This window comes from Pinus tabuliformis, chromosome X (genome assembly GCF_031772625.1).
Source record: "Pinus tabuliformis cultivar Carrire ecotype Pingquan chromosome X, CPIR1, whole genome shotgun sequence".
NCBI classification, from domain to species: Eukaryota; Viridiplantae; Streptophyta; class Pinopsida; order Pinales; family Pinaceae; genus Pinus; species Pinus tabuliformis.
In genome coordinates, this window is record NC_142308.1 from 1,044,542,949 (window position 1) to 1,044,554,789 (window position 11,841).

General features: G+C 40.6%; 1 protein-coding gene across 1 annotated transcript; it reads right to left on the reverse strand.

Moving 5' to 3' along the window:
* Window positions 1-2,434: 2,434 nt before the first annotated feature.
* Window positions 2,435-7,047, reverse strand: LOC149143366 (uncharacterized). The gene is made up of 3 exons (XM_089451786.1): window positions 6,453-7,047; window positions 5,399-5,892; window positions 2,435-5,284 (listed from the first exon to the last, which is right to left on the reverse strand). The coding sequence occupies exons 1-3, from the start codon at window positions 7,045-7,047 to the stop codon at window positions 2,435-2,437; spliced, it is 3,939 nt and encodes a 1,312-aa protein (XP_089307912.1).
* Window positions 7,048-11,841: the final 4,794 nt, after the last annotated feature.

Sequence of the window (11,841 nt, forward strand, 5' to 3'; positions counted from 1 at the left end):
ATTTTGCAAAAATAAAATCCATGATGTAAATAATATACTTACCAATTGCTACTTTCCATCATTCCTGCCAAAGCAAGACTATAAGGTTCTATTTTCCTATTGATTTATCCACTTTACATCTCAATTTATTAGTTCCCACAAAAGCAAGACTATAGGATTCTATCTGCCTATTGATGACCATTAATCTAACATTGACCTATTTAGGGCATAATTTTTTATCCAATTTTCTGGAAAGCATAAGTTCTAACTTGATTGGTAGGGACTAAGCTGTTGTAGCACTTGTTAGAGTGGAGATACTAAGTTGTTGTAGCATTTGTTTTATTATGAGTTAAGGAAATAAAGAAATTGGGATCACGGGGAAAAGATATTTATGTTTATAAAGAAGTTTTTAAATAATGAAAATGGTGACTATAATATGATACTCTATACATTGTTTTAAGTCTAATAATCAGCGGTGTGAAAACAATGATAGAAAGAGTAAAGTTTATAGTATTCCCTAAAGGTAACTCTCTTAAGAATAATTATACAATTTTTTTTTTTTTTGTAAGCTGAGGTGGTACTCTTTCTATTACTGGATAGAAAATAAAACATTACATAGTATCAAAAACATTGTAAACCCGCCCACATGGGGAAACCGAGTATTTAATCCATCTATAGTTTTTAATGGCCGACCAAAAATAAAAGGCCCAAAGTCTGATAATCCTAGCCAAATAAACAAGGCAGTCTTGAGATCTTCTAATACTACTAGTCTGCAAGAAATATACTTCTCTATCTAAAACATGCAAAAAACTGTAACTGGTAAGACTATGAGCTTTCCTGAACATATCTCTTGTCAAACATTGTCCATTGCTGGTTGCTGACTTGCTCCTCTCTCTGCATCTTGGTGGTCTCCCTTCAGCAGCTGATGAATTTCGTCCAATTTCTCCTCTTGCCTCTCCAGGGCAATGCGGATGAAACTCAATTCTCTGCGCATATCAGGGCCACCCTGCGCAATCTCGACCATCTCCTTAGCAACTTGCTCTAGAGCCTTTGCCAGCAGCCTCTTCATAACCCAGTATATGTGCAGAGATTGTTTAAACAAGGACATTCTTCCCCTGGTGTGGCCTGGATCATGCAGCAGGAACTCCCAATCCTCCATTTCTTCATCAGATTGGTCTTGGAGAGACTCATCCTCCAGGTGTTGCATGATTCTTCTAACTTCAGAATTGGTGTTTCGCTGATAGGCCCTTTCTGCCCGACGAACTCTGTGATTCACCGTCCTTCTTGTCTTTTTGACAGGTTTCACGTCCTGCCTGGAATTCTCTCCTTCCTCATGCATCTTCCTGCTCTGCCCCCGACCCCTTTTCCTGTCCGAATCCGCACCGCTGTCAAGGCCCCTCTCTCGTCTTCTCATGCCATAATGACGAACCTTCACCTCCTGCGGAGCAGGGTGGTCATCTTCCATCTGTTGATACTCCTCGCCTGCTAGTTCGTCCTGAGAAAAAGACCGCTCGTTCCCCTTGCCTCGGGGCATCTCCTCCTCGGACTCGTCCTCAATCTCCCAGATCTCAGTTGGTTGATCTTTGTTCATAATTTCCTTACCTTTCCGACTCTTATTCCTAACAGTTGAATTATGCTGCTCCTCTGTCGCCCTGGTTCTCAGCCGGGTTTCCATGTTACCAACGGATCTGTCGCAGGGAATTCTCTGGTGCCAGGTAAACTTTATCGTATAATGCTGTCTCTCAGCGGTGATGTCCGCACTTCTCCAAATTAGGAAACAGCTAAATGACTGCTCTTCCTTCCCCGTTTGGGTATATATCAGATTTCTGCCCTCATCGTACGCCTTTGGATCAAATTTCCTTTGCCGCCGATTGCTTTCTGGGGTGACGTCTCCTTTGGCCATCATTCCTTGATTAATATCCGTTGTCGAGAGATCTGATAGACCGCTCCACCCTCCTCTCCGATCGCGAGCATTTATTGCTTCACATTGGGGGTGATCCTATGCCGTTCTCCACGCACGCCGCCAATGTACTGCCCTGTACCCTGTGATCATAACGCTTCTCTGTCCAGACTGACCTATGTTCATTACGCGGGACCTCCACGCCCTCTCATTTATCCAGCTCATTGATCCTCGCATTCTCGCTCGTAGCTTGATCATGGTCTTCATTAATGATTTTTGCCAGGTCCTCCCATTCCCTGCTCCCGCACACCGCTCTCCATTGATTGTCCACCGTGCTACCACGACCTCTACATCCCCAATTCGTCATGAAATCGGCTGCGCGATTCCCCTTCCTTCTGACGTGCTTTATTATTTTATATTCGATTCTTTTCAATAGATCCGTGATTTCCTGGACAATTCCAGCCGTACGCCAGCTGCTTGTGATCTTCTCCCAGTCTCATCCATTACTGAGCTTCTTCAGCATTTCAACCGCAATCTGTGAGTCCCCAACAATTTCTAAATTGGTAATCCCTGGTGAATTGCCCAAAACTCAGCCTCGTTGTTCGTCATTTCCCCACCCCAATCTGCGTAAATCCACCTTACCTGCTTGTTACTATCCCGGAAAATGCCTCCAAAACCAGCTTCGCCCGGGTTCCCTTTCGAGGCCCCGTCGAAGTTTAATTTGATGAAGTTTTCTCTGGGATAGCTAAATTTATCGGGGCTTTGGGTCCGCACATCATGTCGGGAGTTCTGCTTATGATGGACCATCTCGAACTTTAGATTTAAATTGTTCAGGATTCCCTCCTCAAACTGGTTTGCCTTCCAATCCTCCCCATCCCACTTTTCAACCAGGATTGTTTCCCTCATTAACTTGACTGCTCGTCCCCAAATTATTTCCGGATCCTTTAATTTATTCTGGAACACTCTGCGATTCCTCTCCTTCCATATCATCCAAAGCACGAACCCTGAGATGAGATTCCACGCTCTTCTGACCACTTTACACTGAAAACCTTCTTTATTCCATTGAAAAACCATTTCGTTGAATTCACTGGGGGCTATCTCGGATTTTCCGAATATTCGTTTAGTGTTCATCCACAGATTCTTTGCGAAAGAGAAATTAATCAGTAGGTGATTTCTGGTCTCCACTTCAGTGTTACATAGACAGCACCTCGATGGGCCACTGAAGCCTTTTTTTTGAATTCGGTCCCAGGTTAAAATCTTATTCTTAGTTGCAAGCCATATGAATATGGAGACTTTCGGCCACCAGTTACTTCCCCATATAATTTTCCAGTCTAAATTCTCCTCACCTCTGGTTTGGGTATCAGTTAGGTAGTATGCCTCTTTGGTGGTGAAAGAACCTTTCATGGAATTCCCCCACCTGAGGATATCCTTTCCAGTGCGTGCTCTAATTTTCCTGGACTCTACCTCTTTCATGTAGGCTTCTTGTTGGTCTTGGCTGAGCTCCTTGTCCCACTTGGTCAGATCAGTCCATTTTCTCCAGATTCCATCCAGATCATTAGCTTTCCAATAGTCTCTGACACATTTTCGATCTCCTTCTATTCTATCCTGAATCTGTTGTAGCCTCTGAATTCTACTCATTCTTTCTTTTTGCTGCCACTTATCATCCCAGAAATTGGTTTCTTCTCCACCTCGAATCTCCCAGAATGTATGCTTCTCAACCAAATCTCTGTTTTGACGGGCTAGGTCCCAAATTGCTGATCCTTTGGGAGTTTCTCTCTGTCTTAAAATCTCAACTGTGGAGTCAGGCATATTGTATTTGGTTTTCCATATGGCTTTCCACAGATCGTTGCCCTCCCTTAGCCAGCGCCACCAGAGCTTTGCTCCTAACACTTTGTTGAGTTTTTCAGGGTCCCTCAAACCCAATCCCCCTTTTTCTTTTCTCTCTGTTAAATGATTCCAAGAAACTAGGGCCCATTTTTTCTGCTGGTTTGTCCCTCCCCAGATAAAATTTCTTATGATCTCTCTAATCTTTGCACAGACTCCTAAAGGGGCCGCCATTATCGACAAGGGGTAAATGGGGATAGCTTGGAGGACTGATTTTGCCAGAACCACCCTTCCTGCTATGTTTAATACTCGAAAGGCCCAGTTTGCTACTTTGTTTCTCAGCTTATCTAGGACTCCTTGCCAGTTTTTCATCTTTTTGGAAGTAAAGTCCAATAAATTTCCCAAGTATTTCGTAGGCAGCTCTCCTCTCTTAAAGCCCAACAATCTTATAAGGTGAGTTTTGACCTGTTCCACTGTATTAAATATGAATATACATGATTTATCTCTATTAATTTCCAGACCAGAAGCCTCAGCAAATAAATCCAAAATTCTTTTAAGATGTCTTACTTCCTTGACAGTTGGTTCCCCGAATAACATGATATCATCAACAAATTGCTGATGAGTTAAGGGAAAATTATTTCCCCAGAGCTGTAAACCTTTGATTCTGTTCGCTGCTCGTTCTTTTTTAATAAATCGACCCAGACCTTCGGCTGCTAGAATGAAAAGAAACGGAGATAATGGATCTCCCTGTCTAATTCCTCTAGACGCATTAAAGGTTTTCGAGGGAGTTCCATTAACAAGAATGGAGAAATTTGGTGAAGAAATCAAGCTATGAATCCACTTAATCCACCTCCTATTGAAGCCAAAACTTTCCAGGACTTCTTCCAAATAGTTCCAGTTAAGTTTGTCATAGGCCTTCGACAAGTCTAATTTGATCATCATACCCTTTTGCTTTTTTATCTTTAGAGAGTGAATAACTAATTGAGTTAGAACCAGGCCATCTAGGATTTTGCTACCTTCAACAAAACCCATTTGTTCAGCAGATATTAACTTATCCAGAAGGGGTTTTAATCTCTTGGCCAACAGGGATGTTATAATCTTGTAAATAACATTACACAGAGCTATGGGTCTAAAACCATTAGCATCTTCTAAACTATCTCCCTTAGGAATCAAAGCATAGAAAGTAGAGTTAATGGCAGGCCATACCTTTTGGTTCATCCTAGATTCTTCTATCAGATCAAGGATCTCTTTTCCCAGAAAGTGCCAACTCGCCTGGTAGAAATCAACTGTGAAACCATTCGGGCCCAGAGCAGTACCTTTCTTCATTGATTTTACAGTTTCCTCTATCTCTTCTAAGTTAACAGCTCTCATCAGCGCCTTATTTTGGTCTTCTGTAACTAAACGAGGAATGGCCGAACATATTTCCTTTATTGCTCCCGTTCTATCAGTTTGAGGTTCTGTTAGGATTCCTTTATGATGATCCACCAGGACTTGCTCAATCTCAGCTTGCTCCACCACTCTATCCCCATTCTTATCTTTGATGGATAGAATCCTATTTCTTTGTCTGTGTTTGATCATAGCCTGATGAAAGAATTTTGTGTTCCTTTCCCCCTCCCTTAACCACTTTATTCTTGATTTTTGCCGCCATAGAACTTCTTCCTGCTTTCGTCTTTCTTCTAGTTTTCCAAGAATTACCCCTTCTTCTCTAATGCTCTCCTCTGTTCGGCCTTCCATTATCATCTTTTGTTGAAGTGATTCCATTTCCCCCTCTAGTTTTTGTTTGTCTTCCATAATGTTACCAAATTCTTCCTTGTTCCATTTCTTAATTCTCCCTTTCAGCTCCTTCAGTTTCAATTGGAACGTATGCATTTTTCCTTTTCCCTGCACTGTACTCTGCGTCCACCATTCTTCCACTTTCTTTATGAATCCTGGGTCCCTTAACCAGAAGGCTTCAAATCTGAATGGTCTTTTTCCACGATTTCTTTTAATATCCACCTCTAGTCTAATAGGCCAATGATCAGATCCAAGGGATGGTATGATCTTTGCTTCGACGAAAACATCCTTATTCATAATAGCTTCTGATACTAGGAAGCGATCAAATCTTGATGCTATTTGGTTCTTGCCTCCCCTCCTGTTGTTCCAGGTGCATATCCCATTAATAGTCTGGATGTCTACTAATCTTAAATCTTCTATCATTTCATTGAACATATCCATGAAGTGGTCTAACTTCCTTATCCCTCCTTTTTTTCTTCTAGGGATCTGATTAAATTAAAATCGCCTCCTATGATCCAAGCAGCCTCTGGATATATTCTGCGGATTATTTTCATGTTATTTATAAAACTTTCTTTTTCCCCTGGGGAAGGAGGGCCATAAACCCCTGAAATAACAACCTTTTCCTTTGTTCCTACTATCCTACCCATGCCAGTAAGGATTCTATTCATGCTGGTCCAGCTTTCTAGAATGATATCATTTGGATTCCACAAAATTGCAATACCTCCCGCAGAGCCAATAGCATCTTGCCCCATAACTTCGTATTGCAGTTTATTTTTGTCAATTATTCCTTCCAGCTGTTGTACTGTAATTTTTGTCTCCTGTAAAATCATAATACTAGGCTTCTCTTTTTTCAATTTCTCTTTCATATATCTCTGTTTACCCTTACTGTTCAAACCCCTAATATTCCAACTGATAACAATCATTTAAAACTTTTGGTAGGAGGGGAAGAATACCTCTGACAGAGGTATCACTTTACCTGAGTTTATCAACGTTTCTCCCACAGTCTGAATAGTTTCGCTCATCGTTTTCCGACCTCTTTTCCTACTATTTTTTCCAGAGCCGTCCATTCCCACCTGTCCATTCCCCTGTTCATTTCCTATAATTATCTGCTTGTCCATGTTCTCCCCTTTTTTTTCCTTGTACTTCTGAAATGCTTCCTTATACAGTTGTTTCTGCTTCTCAGGTATGAATCTACTATCTAGATATTTCCATTCCTGAATTAGCTGTTTCATGATTCTCTCCTCCTCCACCTCACTTTCTACCTGGTTTTCCACTTCCATCTGGGATTGCATTGTTGCATTTTCTGCCTTTCCTTCCGTCCGTTCTTCAATAGTTTTCCCTAAATTTGCATCTTTTCCTTTGTTTTCACTTACAATTTCCATTGGTGTGTTTCCAGGGTCTTCATCGTCCTCCAAATTTACTTCGTAGTCCTCGTTCTCGTTCTGTAGAATTTGAAACTTGTTTTGACTTGTTGTATGGATGGGTTTTTCTTGTGACTGGGATTTGGGTCCCTCCTTGCTCTGTTTCTTTCTCCTTGTGACCTGTTGAAAACCCCTGTCTGCCTCCTCCATTTTTTCTGAATTTTTCTGATATTCCTCTTGACTTCTTTTTGACTCCTCCTCCTTATTCAGAGGGCATTGCCGATATAGATGACCATATTCATGGCATTTGCGGCACCTAAATGGAATATGTTCATAATCTATTAGCTGTTTCCAGATTTCATCATGATATTCCAGCTCGATATTCTCCGGGAGGGGTTCTGCTAAATTCATGTAGACACAGATCCTTGCATATGAAGTATACTTGCCTCGTTTTGTAGCTTTTGCAATTTTAACAAAACCCCCGATTGAGTTCCCAATTCCTTCTAAAATTTCGGGGTCCCAGAATTCTTCTGGGAGCCCGAACAGTCTAACCCAGATTAGGCGTCCAGCATTTTTCCTTTTCTGGGTTGTATCTTTCTTCCTAGTATTTCATGAACAGGCTTGCATTGTTCATGAAGTACGGTCCTTCTTTGAAAACCCTATCATTGTCCTCCAGATTCGTGAAGATAGCTGTAAAAAACCCTTTTGCTCCAAATTTCAGATCTATATGGCCTTTTGGTCTCCACCTCTGATCAATCCATCTGTATAGCTCCTTCTCAGATGGCCAGTAGCCTATGAATTTACATATCAGGGCATGGTCCTTCATGTAACAGTTGTATTCCTCAAGTTTGTTGCAGGGAATGACATATCTAGGTTGTTTTTGTGCCCTTGGTAGGCATTTTCCTCCCATCCTTTTCTGCCATAGGTTACCCATCACTGGGGCATAGTTTTCCTTCTGGTTATGCTGCATTCCGCTTGCACTGGTCTCCCCTGCTACCACATTTTTAAAGGAGGGGATCTCTCCCCTCCCTCTTGGGTTTTCCATTTTCCCCTCAGCTCTTGACTCTAATTATTTACCCTCACTTCGCTGTTGAAGACTGGTTTCCTGAGATGCGGGTATTGCGAAATTCCTTTTCCCGATCTGTCCTCTTCGGCTTCCTTCGTCCTCTCTCCCGCGTTATTCGCCTGTCAACCCCGTCTGCTGCGCCGTCTGCAAACCCTAGCAACGCGCACCCTCATCCCCCCAGAATAATTATACAATTTTGACTTAGTATAATAATTTCAATTTTCTATTAATAGAAATAACCCATACATTTCACTCGCTTCATTATTTCTAACCTATACATTTCCTTTTTTACTCGCACCCCTATATATACAAATATTTCATTATAATACCATGGACCCAATACCATGAGTTGTGAATACCATGGGCACTAACAACTTTGACTTGATTTGGTCCCACTTGAGACCAAATAGAAGCTTGATGATCCAAAATGAATTCAGCATAGTCTCCAAATCAAAAGTCTTCAAATACAGGTGAAAGTGGAATAATGTTGAAATGCTCGTGAATATGAAGCCAATGGTGCAGACCGCATGCAAATTCGAGTTCGGATAAGGAAATGGGAGCCAATTAAATATTAGGCCGAAAAGTCAATGCCTACGTCAATAGGACAGATGGCAACCTGGGAAAGGTTCATAGGGTCTTGGTGATGTCAACGCAGAAGATGATGTGGTAGTCAATGATTGGTTCATACCACAGGCGATGGGGATCATCGAACAAGTGCGGCGATTGTCCGATCAAAGGAGATCGACGCATATCGCGTCGAAACATGCAAGCATGTTATCTTGGAAAACAGACGTGATATAATTATGCAAAAGGATCTAAACTCTTTGAGTTACGATAGGAGGGAAGTAAATGGTTTATCACATGCCCTCAAGGCAAGAAGCAGTTTTAGACCAAGAGCACACGATTCCACTCAACACTTGACACGTAGCATCCATAAAATCAATTTATTGTGTGCCTTTGGAGAATTATTGAACATGCTAGTTGGAGCGCGAGACCGTGCGATAGCCGTTGGATCCCACAGGACAGATCAATGGTGTAGGTTGTCTGTATCAGTTGATGAGCAGGATGCGATATCTGTCAGATGGTTTTTTCTCGAGATTAATGCCAGGGAAAGGCCGGATGGTCAGGGTCCACCCGCGCCCGCCGGTCCTTTCGTTTATAGCCTATTTCTATAATAAATGTATTGTTCCACGTTTATTACAATTTGTAACTAAAATGTGTTATATAAACACCATAACACAGAAATGTTGATAGGGGAGGTATTGTGAACTGTTTCAGGGGGTCTGGAGGTTAGGGTGACAAGTACGGTCGTGTGTATGCTCATTTCGACTTGAAGTTTCAAGCAGAACATAGTGGTGAGTTCCATTTTTGTGTTTGAGACTCTGTTTTTGAGCTCACACCTATAACAACCATTTTGAAGACATAATAAAGAGGTCAGGACTGGAATATAGGACTAGGAGACATAGCCGGGAAGTCTGGTGAAATCCTTTATCATTTTTTGCTGTGTTTATGTGTTTTAATTATGTTTTCTAATTGTTTAAGTGTCCGTGTTATTCACAATCTTTTCGATCCATTGCACTAAGTAACATAGGCAAATTCACACATAGTCTATAATACCTTTATCAATTTTAGATCAAGTGGTATCAAAGCTCAAGGTTTTTAAGGCTTGACAAGTTTATGTGGAGATTTGAATGCTGACTAGGTTAAGGCTCAGATGAGGTGAAGGAGAACTTGTTGAGGTGAATCCAGAGATTAGAAGGGTCTTTTCATGAAGAAGGATGGAAGATGAAGCTCCACTTGGGTTAGAATCCCAGTTTTTGGATAGCTTCATGATGATACGTGCCATGGTGGAAGAGATGTATCATGAGTTTAGAAAGGGTAGAGGTGAAGGCACTTCATCACCTAGACCAGACAAAGGAGCAGAGGAACCTTTTCTTTTTGTCCCTCCAGAGAAAGATGATAAAGAAGATAAAGGAAAAGGAGGAAAGAAACCTCCACCATCTCCTCCATCATCACCATCATCACCATTATCGCCATCATCATCGTCTTCTTCTCAAAAAACTAGTTCTTATAAGAAGAATAAAAAGAAAACCTCTTTGATCAAATTAGATGTAAAATTTGATTTGCCAATTTATGATGGAGAACTTAATGCAGAAAAACTTGATAATTGGATAAGGAAAATTGATGTATATTGCAGGGTGCAAAAAGTCAATTCAGAAAGGAAGAAGATCTAGCTGGCTAGCCTTCGTCGTGGAGGAACTGCATTTGTGTGGTGGGAAGGCAAGACACAAGCAAATATTCAAAAACATGGTAAAATCATTTCAACTTGGAATGAATTTGTTTCTGCCATTAAAAAGCAATTATATCCTTTGGCTTATATGCAGCAAGCAATGATGAGTTGGCAAACACTACGTCAATTGAAGGGTCAAAATGTACAGAGTTATACTCAGGAATTTCGAAAAAGAGCTTTAACATTAGGCATATCATTGGACTCACCGGAGATTGTTAAAATATATAGGTGGTCTTCATAGTTATTTGAAGCATACTATAGTTATGTTTAATCCCACTAGCTTAGATGATGTGTCAGTTCAAGCAACTCATCTAGAGGCTAGAGGTAAAAATGTAAACCCAGATGTTGGGAAATCATCCAAATCTATTGAGAACAAGAATAAAGGAAAGAAGAAACTGAAATGGAAGGAGAGGAAAACAAACACTGTAAAGAAGGATAAACCTTCATGCACTCATTGTAAGAAGGAAGGACATGATGAGGCACACTGCTGGTCTTTGCATCTAGAATTGAAGCCTAAGAAGTTTAGGGGTAAAGAGAGAAAGAATGTTGTTGCTATATAAAAGGACTTGGGGTCAGACTCAGGTGACGAAACAACAGTTACAACCATAAGTATAAAAGGTAAAGATTCTGAAGCATCTACAAGTAATTCTTCACATTCTGTTGATAATGAAAGTAATGAGAGGAAAAGAAATGAGCTATTTCATATTAGAGTCATTTCCAAGCACACTAAAATTGATACTTTATTTGATAGTGGGTCACAAGTAAATTTGATTTCTGAAACAATTGTAAAGAAGTTGGGTCTAGAAACAAAACCTCATAAGAAGCCATATCCATTAGGTTGGGTGTGTGATAAAACAAAGCTACAAGTTACGAGACAATGTAAACTTCGGTTTGCTATTGGGTCAACATTTGTAGATGAGGTTGAGTTAGATATAGTCCCATTGGACATATGTGGAATTGTTTTAGGGAGTCCATACTTGTACGATAGAAAGGCTATCTTCTATCGAGCTGAAAATAAGTATCAACTCACTAAGGATGGAATTGAGTATATTGTAAGGGCTCATAAAATTAAAGATAACTTCTCTCTCATAAACTCAGGATAGATGAAAAGAATAGTAAATTCAAGTAAGAAATTTTTACTAATGATTGTAAAGGCAAAGGATCTTGATAAATCTGATGCATTCCAAGGCTGTAATCCTAAACAGAAAGAAGATGTAGTTAAAGTTGTTTCCGATTATGATATTCTGTTTCAGGAGCCTAAGGGGCTTCCACCCAAGAGAGAGATAGCACATGATATTTATTTGCAGCAAGGTGCTCCACTACCTAACATTGGAATGTATAGGTTATCATCTCTAGAGAATGCAGAGATAAAGAAACAGGTACATCAGTTGCTCGATAAAGGGTTTATTAGACCAAGCACATCACCGTGTGGATCACCGATTGTGTTGGTGCGAAAGAAAGACGATTCATGGAGAATGTGCATTGATTTTAGAGCATTAAATAAAATTATGTTCAAGAATCGTTATCCTCTTCCTCGTATTGATGATTTATTATATCAATTAAAAGATGCACTTTACTTCTCTAAATTAGACTTGCGAAGTAGCTACCATCAGACCAGAGTTGCACAATAGGATATATGGAAAACTGT